Raw genomic sequence first — 20,556 nt, 5'->3', positions numbered from 1 at the left:
TTACTATTATTTTAATCATAAATGTACTTACTTCAATATCTGGAAAATAGTATATACCTGAGACAAAAATCTCAGAGGAATTTTTATTATCTTTCTGTGGTGGATAATCAACATTTAGTTTTTACAACTGGCTAACTTCTTCTCAATATGCTCTAGAGCCACTCAATTATTCAGCTAGTGTGTGATTTAAAGATTACTGATTTAATCTGATTAAAAAGATCTAAAAGATTAAAACACCTTTATAACATCACTATTATTAACAGAATGGATGTACTGTGAACCAAATCCAATTTTCTAAAACCTAGCTATATATGATGAAAATCTCACAATTCTGATAAATTACAGTTGACTCTTGAACAATAGGAGTTTGAACTGCATAGGTCCACTTATGCAGCTGTTTTACAGTAGAGTTCTGCAAATATATTTTCTCTTTCTTATGATTTTCTTAATCACATTTTCTTTTCTCTATCCTACTTTACTGTAAGAATACAGTATATAATACATATAACATAGAAAATCTGTGTTAATCCCATGTTTATGCTATGGTAAGGCTTCTGGTCAACAGTAGGCTATTTGTAGTTAAGTTTTTGGGAAGTCAAAGGTTATATGGGGATCTTCAACTACATGGAGGGGGGATCAGTGCCTCTAACCTCTGCATTGTTCAAGGACAACTGTAATTAACTGTAATATTAACTAGAATGACATTAAAATTTGCTCTAAAGACAAATAACTCAAAAGTAAATAAATGTATGGGTGTTACTTAAAAAAAAAAACAAAGTAAATAGTAATTGGATTTTTTCCATGTTTTTTATCAGAAGGACTGAATGATAACCTGTTAAGTAAGCCAATTCATGTGCACTGAGGTAATAATTCAGCAGCAATAAAAGGTGAAAATCTTTCTAACTTACTTACTTATTCCCTAGTATAGTTGTACATATTTTACTACTTCTGATTTCTAATTCAGTTTGGAGCCTAAGTTTATATTGCCAGCCATTTTGAAAATAATTCTGTTCATTTTAGATAACTGTCTATTATCCACCCTACTCACTGATTCGGTTTCTGAGAACACAAAGTCTAAAGCTCAACAAATCCCCTTGTTACAAACACTGCCTGTCTCCAGATTCCATCTCTGTCAAGTCCATTTACACTGAAGTATAATGAAGGCTATTGAATAAATGTCTAAATAATGTTTTAAAGAAGTTCACAGTAAAATAAAAATAACATTTCTATTTTAAGAAGTCAAAGTATCTATAGTTTAGGCAATTCAAATTCCATATACTGCAGTGGAGAAGTACATGCCTGTCTGTCAAAGATGTTATAAAAGCCTTCATGGAGGGGCATGGAAGGAAGAAGGCAGGACCATATAAAATATGAAGATTTCCTTTTTTAACCCCTAAACTTATATAATTATGTGATACACCTAAGTGTGGAGTGCTGGTCAACTATATACCTGTTTTTAGATCTGTGTCTGCTTTCCCCCTGCTCTGCTCCATGTTTTGCAGGAAATTTCCCTCTGGGTAATAGAAACATTTAGCCAATGTGAGGGACCTGTAGCAGTTCTCTTCCTCTACAGTCTCAGCTTCAACTAGACAGACTCCTTCTTTGTGGCCCTAGCTCACTAGGCAGTCCTACTTCTGTACTATAGTCCACCATTTCTGCCTGATATTCCTCTATCCCTGATGATGGTAGTAGGTCCTTTCTCTTTTCTTTTTTAATTTTTTTAAATGTTTATTTATTTTAGAGAGCGAGACGGACAGAGAAAGAGGGGGGGAGGGAGAGAGATGAGCATGAGCAGGGGAGGGGCAGATAGAGAAGGAGATACAGAATCTGAAGCAAGCCCCAGGCTCTGGGCTGTCAGTGCAGAGCCTGACATGGGGGCTCGAACTCATGAACTGTGAGATCATGACCCAAGCTGAAGTCAGATGCTTAATGCTTAACTGACTGAGCCACCAAGGTGCCCCATAGTAGGTCCTTTCTTATGATAATCTCTGAGTCACTTTACCATGCTTTGTTTGCTTCTCCCCTCTTCCATGATATATGTATCTAATTCTCTGCATAAAATTCTATTTTAATGATACACAAAGGATTCTGTTTTTCTGGCTGAAATTGGCTGAATATATTCTAGTCAACTTTGATGAGAATTTTTTGGGGACGATTATGAACATGATTTTAAGGTTTAAAGCTTATCTTTAATTTATATTTTAAAATATAACTTATTTTAAATTTGTATTATAAATTCTAACAAAGAAATAAAGGAATTCTTCACTAAGATTATCCCCTTGAGCAAACATTTAGTGAGTACATATTATGTTGAAAGCAAAGTGGTAGACATTGAGGATATAGAGATGAATAAGATAACTTGAATCATCTACCCAGTATCTTAAAAACTCATCTCAATAGAGAAAGTCGAATTTCTAAACCTAATTCTTAACCCTTTAGACAACCAGAAGTAGCAAAATCAAAATGGAAGAAAATTTGAAGAATTTTATACTTCTAAATCTAAAATAATATTCTAAAGTTAATCATTTTAGAGTTAATCTGTGATATTAATAATTTAATCTTATGATTCCCTAAAAATAGATAAAAGAATCAGCATTTTAACGTGTCATATTTTGTGTTGCAGTGAATTGTTTGTTTCATAAAGAATATAAAATTGGGGGCGCCTGACTTCAGCTCAGGTCACGATCTCGCTGTCTGTGAGTTCGAGCCCCGCGTCAGGCTCTGGGCTGATGGCTCAGAGCCTGGAGCCTGCTTCCGATTCTGTGTCTCCCTCGGTTTCTGCCCCTCCCCCATTCATGCTCTGTCTCTCTCTGTCCCCAAAATAAATAAACATTAAAAAAAAAATTAAAAAAAAAAAGAATATAAAATTGGGATTTACATTTTAATGGAAAGATTTTTTTTTTAATTTTTTTTTTCAACGTTTATTTATTTTTGGGACAGAGAGAGACAGAGCATGAACGGGGGAGGGGCAGAGAGAGAGGGAGACACAGAATCGGAAACAGGCTCCAGGCTCCGAGCCATCATCAGCCCAGAGCCCGACGCGGGGCTCGAACTCCCGGACCGCGAGATCGTGACCTGGCTGAAGTCGGACGCTTAACCGACTGCGCCACCCAGGCGCCCCTGGAAAGATTTTTTCATCAGCTACATAAAGACATACTTTTAAACAATCTTAAAAATATCTCAAAAAGAAATCACTTGGAAAATATGCTATTTAACAAAAATGTTAATTTACCTCTTCAGATTTCTTCTTTAGCTGTTTTTCAAACTTTTCCTTATTTCCTTCCAATTGATTCAAATGCAAGGCAAGTTCTTCCTTACACATTTCTAGTGCTGAATCTAGTTGTCTGACCTAAGCAGGAAAAAAGCAAAAAAAAAAAAAAAAAGGAAAAGGAAATTCAACTAATATTAATATTAATGAGTGTTTATTATGTGCTCAATATTTTACAGATTTATCTCCTCATGTTACCTAACTGCTTCAAACAGTGAATACACAGTCCAGCTTGGAATACAAAATGCTATCACAGAAAAGATTTATGTAGAAAACTAATTTTTCATTACAAATTAGGAAACCAGAGACTGGAATCCTGAAGAACATACAGAACATGAACAAGTAAAGAAGGGCATTCCAGGAAGAGGGAATATTTTCAGAGACAAGACAATGAAAGGAAATGGTGCGAAGTTGGTAGTTTAGGGTATGAAGAGAATCAATTTATGGGAGATTAGATTGGAAAGACAGACTGGGGCCAATTGTCAAAAACCTGTAAGCCAAACACCCTAAAATACTTACCTAAAAAGGTAAGCAATATTTAAGCCTATTCTTTAAGCTCCTTTGATCAAGAAAAATAGTAAAATGAGCATACACTGGTGTACTGTGCTAATAATGCATTGGTGTGAGTATTCTGAATATGCTGAAGTCACTAAGAAATAAAAATGCTTTTGTTAGCTAGGGAAAAAAAAGAAACTTAGGAAATGGCTGCATTTGCTCTAAATCTGAAAATATTTTCAAAAAGGCAGCAATGTAACTTAGTTCAAGCGTTGACACAGCTGCAGATGCTTTACAGTGCCTTAAAGAGCAAATGGGCAAAGAGCAACCCACTTTCAATAATTTTTTTTCACAAAAATTAGTTCAAGGGCCACAATTTGCACATGTGCTCCACAGCCCATCTGTCAATAAGATTCTTCTTTTGCTCCTTTCTTGGTGTAATTTTGAGCTTCTCAGGAGTGTTTTTTTCCCCCTCTAATGCCAACAGCATTCTTGTAAGTCATCTTGAAGGTGTAAAAAAAATCTTAAGAAAAAGAGAAAAATGCCTCTTCTGGCAGATACTATTTATTCTACATCATGAAATTATCCTCACAACTCTTATTTCTAAATAGAAAATCTTGAAAGACAGTTTTTGAAGACTGTCCCTATAGCCTGTGAATATAACCATTAATAGCTAAAAAGTTTATAATTTTGAAAGATTATCCTTGTTAACAAATTGTTGCCCTAGTAATAATTTTTAAATTAACATTTGTTTTATGAAAGGTATAAATACTTATCAGTTTTCTTTCTCAAGCATAAGAATGAGCACTGGTACTTGTATCATCTCCCATATGAAGAGAAAAAATAAAATCTATGACTCTGAAAGAATATCATACCTGATAATTAACAGTGTAAAAACTAATTCTGGCAAGATTTATCACTAGATGTTAAAACCATTGATTATAAGGTTGTTGAGGAGCAGGACATTCATACTGCCTGAAAGAATCACCCCACATTTTGTTTATTAATTATATAGGAAAAAAATGTGTCCTTAACATGGTGAGATCTGGCAATAATTAGCTTAAAAAACATGTCAGTATTGTCAATGCCAATAATGGGGTGGTCTGGCATGTGCTTCCAGATGGGAAGCAATAGAAGAGCACAATATAACTCATGTGGTATCCTAGCTGACCTACACTTTTCAGAAGATTCAGTATCAGGAAGAATAGAAGGAGTAAGTGAGTTTAAGGAAATCTAAAGTGCCAGACGTAACATGTAATTATAATTGAATCCTAGATTGGAAAAAGAAAAAGAACAAGCTGAAGTAGTGTTTCTCAAGGTTTTAATGGGCATACAAATCACCTGGGCACCCTACTCAACTACAGATTAAGATTCAGTAGAAGGGCCAGGATTAGGGTAAGACAGGAGACATGTGTTCAAAATTTAAGGAGGCACTAACTCTCAGGGTCATGCCAAGCACCAGCCCTCCACTTACATAACCCTGAGAGTAAGCATCTCGTTAAGGTGTGCACCAGAAGCAACTCACTTGCTTCACCTTAGTCCCAATTCTGTTCAGGAGGTCTGGGGCACAGATGAAATTCTGTTCACAAGTTCCTAGGTGATGTTGATGCTGCTGGTCCATAGACCATGCTTTGAGTAGAAGGCTATAAAGAACAATTTTCAATAATCAGAAAAATTTCAGTACAGACTATGTGTTGAATGATGTTGCTGATTAATTTTTACTTACTCTGGTATGTAAAAGTGCTGTACAGATGTAGGAGAAAGTTTCTGCTCAGAGGAGATGCAAGTTTAAATATTAAGGTGGAAGAGGGAGACAGAGGATCTGAAACAGGCCCTGTGCTGACAGCATACAGCCAAATGCGGGGCTCAAACCCACAAACCTGAGCCGAAGTCGGATGCTCAACCGACTAAGCCACCGAGGCGCCCCTCTAGTCTAACTTTCTTAAACAAAAGCAGCTAAGTTCTTTTTTTGTTGTTTATTTTTTTCCAGTTCTGACTTTCCTTGGGAAAAAAAAAAAAAAAATTCCAGAGTGGAATATAAAAGCAATCAAGAGAAAACAAATAAACAAAATCCCTAAATCTAATAAGCACCTTCTCAATTTTTTATTCAACAGCAGGTAACATAATTGTTTTAATTTATTGGTTTCTTGTTACCTATTCAGAATTTTCCCATCAATCTTCTCGTTCTCATTAATCATACTTTCATAGGTGATATAACTTTTAATTGATTCTTATAACTTTCCTACACTACAGGTAGAAAATTCATAATTCTATGATTTCATTAGTTATCTTTGTATTTCCTTTGTTAACAGTTGGATTGATTGCATTTTTCAAGAATTTACTGATTATAAGAATATAACCTTCGATTGGTTACTTTAAAAACAAAATCCAAACTTTTATGCAAAGAACAAATTAACGTATGTACAGGCACATGGCCAAAAGTCAAAAAAGGAAGGTAGTAATGATATAATCAGTAAGAAGAGAACTAGATTTCAAATATCCTGTTGTTGCTACAAATATCCAGTATGTCAAATTTGGTATAGTGATAGGAACATTGCTTCTATATTTTTTCCTCATTTTGACATTTGCCCGAATAACATCAAACCTATTAAAGCTATTAAGGGAATAAAACCCAATATGATAATTTATTCTCTTATTGATTTTAATATCTGGTTATTAACATATGGAAATAAATTACTAGATGATTGGCTAGATGTGTTAGGTCATTTATTAAAAACAGAAGTGGCAATATAGATTTTATTTAATGAAATTATTTCATGCTTACAACTTTTTCATGTTAATGATCTTAGAGGTTACTTTTACATGAGGAAATGAATGGATATGGCATTATATGTTACAAGTTTTGGAGAATACTATATGAAAGTTATGGATAAACATACTATTGTGTTTACATGGGCATACTGGGTCACAAAATGGATTAAAAACAGAATACTGGTCAAAAATAACACTGGATTTTAAAAATATCCTTTATATTCAAGCCATATATGACAGAATAACATCAGCATGTTTGGACCTATTTTTAACACTAAAAATGCAAAGGAAAAATACTGAATATATAGTAATTACTTATCAAACTTTGAATAACTGAGTATATGCTAAGCATTATATGTACTTCATTTCATTTACTTTTCACATGTGACCCTTTTCCAGAATACTGTTATCCGTATTTTACAGATGAAAAAGTTAAAGTTCAAAGAGCTTTAATAACCCAGCGAGGGTTAGAGTCAACTACTAAGCATTCAAAATCAAGTCAATTTAGCTCCAAAGCCCATGCTTTTAACCGTGAAGACAGACTAGTCAAAAACTGTATTTTATCTAAAAATTCAAATTTTATCCCCTAATTAATCTTGTAGCAGAACTGGTAAAAAAGAAGCAAAACTGGACTACTTGTAGATTGATCTCCCTTCACTTTCTCTGTTAATTCTTTACTGGTAATGTTAATAAGCAGTACTGTTAAAATAAGTACTGTTAATAATAAGTACTGTTAAAAAAGTAATCTTTCTTAAGGCAAAAAAAGGGGGGGGGGGTTAGAGAAGCCACAAACAGATTACCAACAATCAAATAATTAAGATCATAATTCACACTGAAGAAAATATATTTACAGAAACTAAGTTCACTGAGTCAGGTAAAATCTTTACCTGCTAATTTTTATCTGAATAATTTTTACAATTTATAGAGAAAAGTAAAAAGCTTACAGGAATGTCTCCATTTAAGAATAAAGTTTAAAAATTTAGCATACTAGCCTTGATTGTTTCTTCAGATACTTGGTTCTGTAATGCTCTCAAAGCTTCATCTTTCTTAATGTTTTCCTTTTCCATTTCCTGAAAACACACAGATTGGTAGCAAAAATATAAGTACATGTATAAATATTTTAATTTTAGCATTACTATTGGGCTGTTAAGCAATTGATTTAATTAGAATTAAAGGCAGGTTACAGAAACAAAGTATTAGCTTTTAAAGAACACTTTTACAAAGATTATTTTACCCCTTTGTTTTCCGTCAAGAGTCTGTCTAGTGATTCAAGATGATGTTGTTTACATATTATATCTTGCTGCAAAATGGACATAGTCTTTTCTTGTTCTTTAAACTGTTGGTCTTTTTTCTCTAGTTGAGATTCAAGCTAAATGTAAAAACAGGATCTATTAATTTCATATAATTTTTTAAAAATTAAGAAACATTTTAAATATATAGAAAAGAATACAATATTCATATGTTAAATTACTACTGAAATTACATAGATTTTTGCATTTTGCCGAATTTCCTTCAGTTTCTCTCCCTTGAGAGAAGAAATGAAATCACATGGCCAGGTCTTATTCCTCATCAATACAGCTGATTTCCTCCCTCACCAATACAATTGACCTTTGACCAACATAGGTTTGAACTGCACAGGTTGACTTATATGAGGATTTTTTACAGTATAGGACTATAAATGCATTTTTCCTCTTCCTTATGATTTTCTTAATAACATTTTCTTTTCTCTGGCTTGATTGTAAGAATACATTATACAATACCTGTAACCTACAAAATATGAGTTAGCTGACTATTTTGTTTTCAGTAAGGTTTCTGGTCAAGATTAGGCTGTTAGCAGTCAAGTTTTGTGGGAGTCAAAAGTTGAATCCAAATTTTTGACTGTGCAGGGGGTTGGTGCCCCTAACCCCTATGTTATTGGAAGGTCAACTCTACTACTGAAATTGGTCTATCACTTTCTGGTATGTTTCTCACACATGTTTTTTGTGCTTTTACTACATAGACCTACATATGTAGGTCTATGAACAATATGTAATGTGTTTCTGTTTTGAAAATTTACATAAACAATATCAATACTTCTGCAAGTTTTAGCAACTTGGTTTTTTCACTCAATATTGTTTAGCTAGTTATCCCTGGATATTTATCCATGCATGCATATGTGGATCTAGTTCATTGTTTTTGTCTTTTTTTTTTAAGTTTATTTACTTTGAGAAAGATAAAGTGTGTGCACACCAGGTTGGGAGAAGCAGAGAGGGAGGGAGAGAGAATCCCAAGCAGAATCTGTGCTGTCAGTGCAGAGCCTGATGTAGGGCCTGATCCCATGAACCGTGAGATCCTGACCTACGGTGAAATCAAGAGTTGAAAGCTTACCCAAGTGAGCCACCCAGGCACCCCTAGTTCATTGCTTTTTATAATGGTACAGTACTCTACTGTAACAACAAACTACAGCTTGTCTTCTACTCAAGAACAGTCTGATATTCTATTTTTCACCATCACAACAATGTTACAAAAGATCCTGTGTACATGTCTCTTTATGTACATGTATTAGTTTCTTTAGAATAGACCACCTAGAAGTGGACTTTCCACATTTCCAATTTCATTCAAAGTGCATCTAAATTTATGTTTTGATTAGAAATACATAAGATTCTTGGGGTGCCTGGGTGGCTCAGTCAGTTGAGTGTCCAACTTTGGCTGAGGTCATGATCTCATGGCTAGTGAGTTCCAGCCCCACATTGGGCTCTGTGCTGACAGTTCAGAGACTGGAGCCTGCTTCGGATTCTGTCTGTCTGTCTTTTTCTCTCTCTCTGCCCCTCCCCCACTCACACAGTGTCTCTCCCTCTATCTCAAAAATACACAACACAAACATTTAAACTTTTTTTTTTTTCAACATTTATTTTTGGGACAGAGAGAGACAGAGCATGAACGGGGGAGGGGCAGAGAGAGACGGAGACACAGAATCGGAAACAGGCTCCAGGCTCTGAGCCATCAGCCCAGAGCCCGACGCGGGGCTCGAACTCACGGACAGTGAGATCGTGACCTGGCTGAAGTCGGACGCTTAGCCGACTGCGCCACCCAGGCGCCCCTCCACAACACAAACATTTAAAAAAATTAAAAAAAAAAAGAAACATGTAAGATTCTCACTCCCACAACTTCATCAATAATTGGTGTTATCAAACTTTCAAAAGACTTTTGTGAAGACAAAATAGGAGATTACTGATATGTGTATATGAATATATGTGTATATTACACACACATGTAAAAAATTATGTATGTGATATATACATATATATATAAACACATGTACACATATATAATGAAAACATGGCAGAACAAAGCTAAATACAAAATATAAAAACCAAGGAACTGTGAAAACATTCAAATGAAAATAATCAAACAACAAATTAGAGGGAGAACAAATAAAGATGGAAGAAAAGTGAACAGAGCCTAAAGGACCAGTTGGGATACCATCAAGTGGACCTAAACACAGATCATGGGAGGAGAAGAAAGAGAAAAAGGGAAATTAAGAATATTTGAAGAAATAATGACTGAAAATGTCTAAATTTAATGAAAGATATGGATATAAACATCCAAAAATCTCAACTCCAAGAAAGAGGAACTCAAAGGGAACACCAAGACACATTATAATCAAACTCTCAAAAGACAAAGAATCTAGAAAGCAGCAAGAGATAAGTGAATAATCACATATAAAGGATCCACAATAACCTTACAAGCAGATATCATCAGAAACTTTGGAAGCCCAAAGACAATATGTTGATATATTGAAAAAAAAAACAAAAAACAAAAAACAAAATGTCCACCAAGAATCTTATTATCTGGCAAAACTGTCCTTTTGAGGCAGAAATTAAGACATCCCCAGAGAAATAAATGCTGAGGGAGTTTGTGACCACTAGATACACCTCACCAGAAATGCTCAAGGGAGTTCTACAAAGTGAAATGAAAGGACACTAGACAGTAATTCAAAGCCATATGGAGAAATAAAAATCTCAATAAAGATAACTGCATGGGCAATTATAAAAGCTAGTATTACTCCAACAATGGTTTATAATTGCATTTTTTGTTTTCTATAGAATTTAAGAGACTAATATATTTAAAGAAAAAAAACCAATTAGGGATGAGCCTGGGTGGCTCAGTCATTAAGCATCTGACTCTTGATTTCAACTCAGTCATGATCTCACAGTTTGTGAGTGTGAGCCCCGTGTTAATTCTGTGCTGACAGTGCAGAGCCTCTCTCTCTCCCTCTGTATCTGCCCCTCCCCAGCTCATACTCTTTCTCTCTCAGAAATAAGCTTTAAAAAAATTATAAAAAAGGATTAAAAAATTAGTGTAAAAACTAGTATTAGTATAAATTTGACTTGTAATTACAACTCTTCTACATAATTTAAATTTTTTTTTTTTAACGTTTATTTATTTTTGAGACAGAGAGAGACAGAGCATGAACGGGGGAGGGTCAGAGAGAGGGAGACACAGAATCGGAAACAGGCTCCAGGCTCTGAGCTGTCAGTACAGAGCCCGATGCGGGGCTCGAACTCACGGACAGCGAGATCATGACCTGAGCCGAAGTCGGCCGCTTAACCAACTGAGCCACCCAGGCGCCCCTCTTCTACATAATTTAAAAGACTAATGCATTTGAAAGAATCATTAGCTTATGTTTTAGGGTACACAATATGTAAAGAAGTAATTCTGTGACATCAACAATAGAAAGAGGTGAAAATGGAGCTGTAAAAGAACTGAGTTTGTGTATGTTACTTAAGTCAGGCTGGTATAAATTCAAATTAGAATAATGTAACTTTAGATTGTTAAATGTAATACTCATGACAACCACACCAAAAAAATAGCAAAAAAAAATTCAAAAAAGGAAATAAGAAAAGAATTTTAAAATTTCACTACAAAAAAATCAACTAAATTCAAAAAAATAGAGTAATGTAGGAAAGAAAGGACAAAATAGCTATAAAGCATATAGAAAACAAATAACATGATGACAAAAGTAAAACACCCCCTATCAGTATTTACTTTAAATGTAAATGGATTAAACTCTCCAATCAAAAGACAGAGACTGGCAGAATGGATAATAACACATGATCCAATTACAGCCGACTCTTGAACAATATAGGGTTAGGAGGCCTGCTCCCCTGTGCGTAAAAAATGTGTGTATAACTTCTGGTGACTGGGTGGCTCAGTCAGTTGAGCGTCCAACTTCTGCTCAGGTCATGATCTCACAGCTTGTGAGTTCGAGCCCTGCGTTGGGCTCCATGCTGGCAGCTCAGAGCCTGGAGCCTGTTTCGGATTCTGTGTCTCCCTCTCTCTCTGCCACTCCCCTGCTTGCACTCTTGTCTGCGTCTCAAAAAAAAACATTAAAAAAAAAAATCTGTGTATAACTTTTGACTCCATAAAAATGTAACTACTAATAGCCTACTATTAATCAAAGCCTTACCAATAACGTAAACAGTTGATTAACACATATTTTGTGTGTTACATGTATCTTACATGTATCTTACATGTTACATGTATTCTTAAAGTAAGCCAGGGAAAAATGTTATTAAAAAAATCATAAGGAAGCGAAATACATTTACAGTACTGCTATAAAAAAATCCACAAATAAATGGATCCATGCAGTTCAAACTCATGTTGTTCAAGAGTCAACTGTATATGCTGTCTACAAGAGAATCACTTAAGATCCAAAGATGCAAACATGTTAGAAGTGAAAGGATGGAAAAAGATACTCCATGCAAATAATAAAAGAGAGCAGGAGTACCTACACAAATATCAGACAAAATAGACTTTAAATCAGAAAAGGTTATAAGAGACAAAGAAAGACATTACATATTACTAAAAGATTCAAAAGAGTAGTGAGATATAACAACTATAAAATTTACTCATGTAATGACAGATCATTAAAATATATGAGGCAAAAATGGACAGAATTGAAGGGAAAAACAGAGTTCTAAAAAAATAGTTGGACTTCAATACCCCACTCACAATAATAGAAGACCAAACAGAACATTAATCAGGAAACAGAGGATTTAACACAATAAACTAGATCTAATAGACATATACAGAACACTCTACCCCAAACCAGAATATACATTCTCCTCAAGTGTGCAGGGGACATTTTGCAGGATAGACCATGTTAGGCCACAAATTGAAGTCTCAACAAGTTTAAAAGGACAGATATCATACAAAGTATATTCTCCAACCCACAACCAGATGAAATTAGAAGTGAATAATGAAAGGAAAATGTAAAAAGTCACAAAATTGTGGCATTAATTATACAGATTTTTAAACAACGAATGAATCAAAGAATTCACAAGAGAAATTAGAAGACACTTAGGAGACAAATGAAAACAAAAACACAACTTGCCAAAACTTAAGAGACCCAGCAAAAGCAGTGCTAATGGGTAAATTTATAGCTATAAATGTTTACATTAAAAATCAAAAAAGATTTCAAGTCAATAACTTAACTTCAAAACATAAGGAATCAGAAAAAGAATAAACTTAAACCCAAAGCTACTTGAAAGAAGGAAATAATAAAGATTACAGTAAAGATCAACAAAATGGAGAACAGAAAAAGAATAAAGAATATCAAAACGAAAAGTTGGTTCTTGGGAAAAATAAACAAAATTGACAAATCTTTAGCTGAGTAGATTAAAAAACAGAGAGTCCAAATTACCAAAATCAGAAACGAAAGTGGGGATGTTACTGCCAATTATACAGAAAGAAAAAAGATCATAAGAGAGTATTATGAATAATTGTATGCCCACAAATAGAATAATCTAGATGAAATGGACAAATTCCTAGAAATACAAAACCTACAAAGACTACACCATGCAAAAATAGATAATCTGAATGATCTATACCTGGTAAAGAGGTTAAATCAGTAATCAAAAATCTCCCAACAAAGAAAAGCCCTGAACCTGATAGTTTCAATGAATTATTTCACCAGTGAAAATTTAAAGAATACCAATCTTTCTCAAACTCTTCCAAAAAAATTAAGGAAGAGAGAACATTCCTTAACTAATTCTGATACCAGTTTTAACCTGATACCAAAACCAGACAAAGACACTAAAGGAAAACTACAGACCAATATTCCTGATAATGCCAAAATCAACATAATACTAATAATCCAAATTCAGCAGTGTAGTAAAAGGGGTACACTATGATCAAGTGGGATTTATTCCTGGAATGCAAGCATGGTTCAACATACACAAATCAATCAACAGGGGCACCTGGGTGGCTCAGTTGGTTGGGCGTCCAACTGGATTTTGGCTCAGGTTCATAAGATCAAGCCCCACGTCAGACTCTGTGCAGAAGACAGCACGAGGGCTGCTCAGGATTCTCTCTCTCTCTCTCTCTGCCCCTGCCCTGTTCATTGCTCTCTCTCTCTCTCTCTCTGAGAATAAATAAATAAACATTTTTAAAAATCAATCAATGGGGCGCCTGGGTGGCGCAGTCGGTTAAGCGTCCGACTTCAGCCAGGTCACGATCTCTCAGTCCGTGAGTTCGAGCCCGGCGTCAGGCTCTGGGCTGACGGCTCAGAGCCTGGAGCCTGTTTCCGATTCTGTGTCTCCCTCTATCTCTGCCCCGCCCCCGTTCATGCTCTGTCTCTCTCTGTCCCAAAAATAAATAAACGTTGAAAAAAAAAAAAATTTAAAGGAGGAACAAGAAAGGTGACCAGACTGTAGGTACAGCAGAGACTGAAAATACAAGAAACTGTAATGAACAACTTCAGGCCAATCCGTTTAAAAAAAAAAAAAAAAAAAAAAAAATCAATCAGTGTAATGTACCATATCAAAAAAATGAAGGAAAAAAACCCACACATGATCATCTCAATTGATGCAGGAAAAAGTTGACAAAACTCAAAACCCTTTCATGAGAAAAACATTCAACAAACTAGGAATAAAAGAAAGCTACCTTAATATAATAAAAGCCATTTATGGAAAACCCACAGCGGGGCACCTGGGTGGTTCAGTCAGTTAAGTGTCCGACTTCGGCTCAGATCATGATATCATAGGTCGTGAGTTGGAGCCCTGCGTGGGGCTCTGTGACGACAGCTAAGAGCCTGAAGCCTGCTTTGGATTCTGTGTCTCTGTTTCTCTCTCTCTACCCCTCCCCCACTCTTGCACACACCCCCCCCCCCACTCTCTCTCTCTCTCAAAAATAAACAAACACTAAAAAAAGAAAAAGGAAAACCCACAGCTAACATCCTACTCAATTGGTGAAAGACTGAAAGCTTTTCCTCTAAGATCAGGAAAAAAACAAGGATGTCCCCTCTCACTTTGTTTTTTTTTTGTTTTTATTTTTTTTTTAACATTTATTTAATATTGAGATACAGAGCATGAGCATGGGAGCTGCAAAAGGAGAGACACAGAATCTGAAGCAGGCTCTAGGCTCTGAGTTGTCAGCACAGAGCCCGACACAGGGCTCAAACTCACAAACCGTGAGGTTGTGATCTGAGCCGAAGTCTGACACTTAACCAACTGAGCCACCCAGGCACCCTGCCCCCTCTCACTTCTATTCAACACAGTACTAGAAATTCTGGCCATAGCAATCAGCATCCATTGACAGATAAACGGATAAGCAAAATGTGGTATATACATACAATAGAATATTATTCTTATAAAGGAAACAAATTCTGCAGTATGCCACAACATGGATGAACCTCTAGGATATTATGCTAAGTGAATTAAGCCAGTCACAAAAAGACAAACACTGTATGATTTCACTTATATGAGATACTTTGGGTAGTCAGAATCATAGGGACAGAAGAAAATAGAATGACAGTAGCTAGGGGGTGAAAGGAGGGGAAAATGGGAGTTACTGTTTTAATGGGTATAGAGTTCCAGTTCTGACATTATTGCACAGGTCCCTTAGGCTCTGATCTTTTTTCCTGTTTCTCAGACTGAGTAATGTCTGTGGCTCTCTGTTTCAAGCTCATATTTTTTTTCTCTTATTAGTTCCATTCTACTATTAAGTCCATCAAATAATGTATTTTTTACCTAGTCTTATGTTTTTGGTCTCACAGCTTCTTTAACTTGTTCTTACTCTAATTTCAACTCAATGGTAAGAGCACTTCTACTCTCAACCAGTCTTCAAGCTATTTTTATGTCTAGTGTACCAGAGTCTACAAAATCACTCTTAATTTAATCATGCCAAAAAATAATTATTAAAACTGAAATGGCAAGAGTACTATACAAGAAAGCATTGTAAAATGATCTAGAAGTAATGGAATGCTAATTCTACTACTTGCCACTTACTTTTCTAGGTCTTTGTTTCCTCATCTATCAAAAAAAAAAAAAAAAGTTGAGCTAGTAATGTTAAGGTTCTTTTCAGCATTCATATTCTAAACATACATTATGTCTACATGGAAAAACATAATATCTTACTCTTTCAATCTGCTTTTCCATTTCTTTATGCTGTTCAAGATGAATTTTCTTGGCCTTTTCAAAAGCTAAACAAATTTTCTCATGCTCTGTATTGATATTGGTTTCTAGACTTCTTATCTTTTCATTCTTTTCCTAGAAATACAAAAACACTTTAAAAGAATATAACTGACATTGAGGAGAGCACCTGTTGGGATGAGCACTGGGTGTTGTATGGAAACCAATGTGACAATAAATTTCATATTAAAAAATAAAGACTAGGAAAGACAAAAAAGATGAATATAACTGAGAACAAGTTTTACATAAAAACACTTAAGTAAAGCATTATATCTGTCATACTCTATTTTTTTAAGAATCACAATAGTGAATATGTCAAACATCAAAAATATCTAAACATATACATAAGACAAAATGGTTATTTTAAAAAATTGTGTCAAAATGAAAACCTTCAACTATTTTAAAATATTGAAAAGCATATCAAAGAAGTTCATTATTTCCTTCACTTCTACTAGAATAAAAATAAGAAATTACAGATAACAACTTGCTATATATAAGCCTATTGACTTAAAAATATAGAAACAAAAAACAAATAATCAGAAGAATTTACTAGAATTTATGCTTTCCTATTTGGTATACTGTATAACAATGAAAATAAAACAAACATGCTGTCACAAATCAAGTGCATTAAAGTCACAGTGAATTTGTAACCACACAGTAATATTTACCATAAGCTCCTGTTCCAGTTCTGCATTTTTTGCAGCAATAGAGGAATAAGCAACTATTTTTTCTTCCAGCTGTTTCTCTAGAGTTAAAAGTTGAGAACATTTCTTTGTCATCTGAAAACACATTGAAATAAACAAATTATTTTTAAAAATTACTTTTAAATATAAGTGGCAATTTAGAAGAAAAATGGTGAAGGAAAGACCAGGGACTGTTCCATCTATGTAATACATAAGTAATTTAATTCTGAGTCCTATGTCCAAATAGGATTACATCCTAACCCATTTCTTAAAAGTAGCATTTAAGATTGAAATTAGTATAAAAAAATGTTAATAGTAGCTATTTCTGGTGGTAGAATTATTAATGGCATTTTCTTCTTTGTCCTTTCTGTACTTTCAACAAGACTGTGCTAATTTTGTAATTTAAAAAGTTATTAATCTCAGTACTAGGATATTTTATTTCATTTTATTTTTTTAATTTACATCCAAGTTAGTTAGCATATAGTGTAACAATGATTTCAGGAGTAGATTCCTCAATACCTCTTACCTATTGAGACTATCATCCCTCCCACAATCCCTCCAGTAACCCTCTGTTTGTTCTCCATATTTAAGAATCTCTTATGTTTTTGTCTCCTTCCCTGTTTTTATATTATTTTTGTTTCCCTTCTCTTATGTTCATCTGTTTTGCATCTTAAAGTCCTCATGTGAGTGAAGTCATATGATATTTTTCTTCCTCTAATTGACTAATTTTGCTTAACATAATACCCTCTAGTTCCATCCATGTAGTTGCAAATGGCAAGATTTCATTCTTTTTGATTGCCAAGTAATACTCCATTGTATACATATACATACCACATTTTCTTTATCCATTCATCTGTCAATGGATACTTGAGCTCTTTCCATACTTTGGCTATTGTTGATAGTGCTGCTATAAACATTGGAGTGCATATGCCCCTTCAAAACAGCATACCTGTATCCCTTAGGTAAATTCCTAGCAGTGCAGTTGCTGGGTCATAGGGTAGTTCTATTTTTAATTTTTTGAGGAGCCTCCATAGTGTTTTCCAGAGTGGCTGCACCAGTTTGCATTCCCACCAGCAGTGCAAAAGAGATCCTCTTTCTCTACATTCTCATCAACATCTGTTGTTGACTGACTTGTTAATGTCAACCATTCTGACAGGTGTGAGGTGGTATCTCATTGCGGTTTTGCTTTGTATCTCCCTGATGATGAGTAATGTTGAGCATTTTTTCATGTTTGGTTGGCCACCTGGATGTCTTCTTTGGAGAAGTGTCTATTCAAGTCGTTTGCCATTTCTTCACTGGATTCTTTATTTTTTGGTGTTGAGTTTGATAAGTTCTTTATAGATTTTGGATACTAACCCTTTATCTAACCTTTATGTCATTTGCAAATATCTCCTCCCATTCTGTCGGTTGCCTTTTAGTTTTGCTGATTGTTTCCTTCACTGTGCAGAAGCTTTTTATTTTGATGAGATCCCAATAGTTCATTTTTGCTTTTGTTTCCCTTGCCTCTGGAGACATGTTAAGAAGTTGCTGCGGTCAAGATCAAAGAGGTTTTTGCCTGCTTTCTCCTCGAGGATTTTGATGGCTTCCTGTCTTACATTTAGGTCTTTCATTCATTTTGAGTTTATTTTTGTGTATGGTGTAAAAAAGTGGTCCACGTTCATTTTTCTGCATGTCGCTGTCCAGTTTCCCAGCACCACTTGCTGAAGAGACTGTCTTTATTCTATTGGATATTCTTTCCTGCTTTGTCAAAGATTAGTTGGTCATACGTTTGTGGGTCCATTTCTGGGTCCTCTATTCTGTTCCATTGATCTGAGTGTCTGTTCTTGTGCCAGTACCATACTGTCTTGATGATTACAGCTTTGTAATACTGCTTGAAGTCCAGGAGTGTGATGCCTCCAGCTCTGGTTTTCTTTTTCAAGATTTCTTTGGCTATTCGGGGTCTTTTCTGGTTCCATACAAATTTTAGGATTGTTTGTTCTAGCTCTGTGAAGAACGCCAGTGTTATTTTGATAGGTATTGCATTCAATATGTAGATTACTTTGGGTAGTACTGACATTTTAACAATATTTGTTCTTCCTATCTAGAAGTATAGAATATTTTCCATTTTTTTGTGTGTCTTCTTCAATTTCTTTCATAAGCTTTCTATAGTTTTCAGTTTATAGATTTTTCACCTGTTTGGTTATTTTTATTCCTAGGTATTTTTTGGTTTTTGGTGCAATTGTAAATGGGATCAATTCCTTGATTTCTCTTTTTGTTGCTTCATTGTTGATGTACAGGAATGCAACTGATTTCTGTGCATTGATTTTATATCTTGCCACTTTGCTGAATTCATGGATCAGTTCTAGCAGTTGTTTGGTGGAATCTTTTGGGTTTTCCATACGGAGTACCACGTCATCTGTGAAGAGTTAAAGTATGACCTCCTCCTGGCCGATTTGGATGTCTTTTATTTCTTTGTGTTGTCTAACTGCTGAAGCTAAGACTTCCAATACTATGTTGAATAACAGCAGTGAGAATGGACATTCCTCTCTTGTTCTTGACCTTAGGGGGAAAGCTCTGTTTTTCCCCATTGACGATGATATTAGCACTGGGTACTAGCATATTTTCTAAGTAAGCTAATGGCTACAATTTAGATTTACATAGACTAAATCTACTGAATCAGAATCACTGGAACGGTACCCAGAAATCTACATGTTTAACCAGCTTCCTAGGTGATTCTGCTGTTTGCTAACAATCAAAATCCTCTATTATCACTCCTTTTCTTCCAATTATATAATCCAAGTTCTTTACTTGTAAATGTGTATTAGCCATATTAACCTAAATGTTCATTTTTTTTTTTTTTGAGAGAGAGAGAGAGAGAGAGAGAGAGAACAAGCACAGCAGGGGAGGGGCAGACAGACAGACAGACAGACAGAATTCAAAGCAGGCTCCAGGCTCTGAGCTGTCAGCACAGAGCCTGATGTGGGGCTCAAATTCACAAGCCACAATATTATGACCTAAGCTGAAGTTGGACGCTTAACCTGAGTCACCCAGGTGCCCCTGGCCATATTAACTTATACTTGGAAGAAATAACAGACTGCAATACAAGTTCCACCATATCTGAGACCTGTTAGCCACTAAAGACTAATTTCTTACTTTTAACAGAAGGTTTCCCAATATAATTTTAAAAGAATTTATAACTTATGTGGTACCATTAATTCCTTTTGATGTATAAATCTGGACTTACACATACAACTTTTACAAAACTCTACCTTTTTTTTGTCTCCAAAGTTAGTGCATATAAACAGCTAATTCAAGCTTACTTCACTTTCAAGTTTGCTAGAGTTTGAAGCTTTCTCCAGCAGCTCCTCTTGTATCAGCTGAAACTGACTAGTTCTGTGGGCCATGTTAACCTTCAAATCAGAATTCTCAGCTTCTATTTGCATCAACTTAGTACGTAGTTCTTCTATTCCAGAAGCAAGTCTTTGCCTTTCTCTTTCATATTGCTTGTTCACAGTATGTTGATTTTGGTCTTTTATTCTTTCTGCTGACAAACATAAAAGGAAAATTCCTCTGTATAAAACTTACAGAAAAAAACCCTATTTCAATGTTGAAAGATTTAATCGTAAATAAAGTTTAATTCCTTATCCAAAGAATACTAAAGGGAACAGAGAATGAGATGTACTTTAAGGAAAAGGTAATGAAGGAACATGGCAAGTAACATACTTTCTATTATTAAGTACATAACAAAGTAGGAATAACTTCTGAGTCACTCACTTTTCCAGACTATTCCTTAATACCAAAAAGAGTCCTTCTCCACCTATAAAAATCCCCGTATTTCGGATAGAAAACATTGCCAAAAAAAAAAAAATCATTGTTTAAAAAAATCATTGTTAAAAAATCATTATTT

The 20,556-nt window shown here is 34.9% G+C and overlaps 1 protein-coding gene across 12 annotated transcripts in view; it reads right to left on the bottom strand.

The window, feature by feature from the left end:
- The window catches only part of CCDC18 (coiled-coil domain containing 18), a 116,610-nt gene that overhangs the window by 57,303 nt on the left and 38,751 nt on the right, over positions 1-20,556 (bottom strand). For 11 of the 12 annotated variants that reach the window (XM_019837450.3, XM_019837456.3, XM_019837451.3 and 8 more), the window contains 6 exons: positions 19,970-20,193; positions 16,656-16,766; positions 15,934-16,065; positions 7,770-7,904; positions 7,528-7,605; positions 3,233-3,349 (listed from right to left, as the gene is read on the bottom strand). In XM_019837450.3, the coding sequence (XP_019693009.1) occupies positions 3,233-3,349; positions 7,528-7,605; positions 7,770-7,904; positions 15,934-16,065; positions 16,656-16,766; positions 19,970-20,193 (797 nt within the window). The remainder of the gene's footprint in view (positions 1-3,232; positions 3,350-7,527; positions 7,606-7,769; positions 7,905-15,933; positions 16,066-16,655; positions 16,767-19,969; positions 20,194-20,556) is intronic. The other variant, XM_019837455.3, reaches the window with a different exon arrangement.

This window comes from Felis catus, chromosome C1, assembly GCF_018350175.1.
Source record: "Felis catus isolate Fca126 chromosome C1, F.catus_Fca126_mat1.0, whole genome shotgun sequence".
NCBI classification, from domain to species: Eukaryota; Metazoa; Chordata; class Mammalia; order Carnivora; family Felidae; genus Felis; species Felis catus.
The sequence above is the reverse complement of the archived record's forward strand: the minus strand, read 5'-3'. Positions and strand labels throughout refer to the sequence as shown.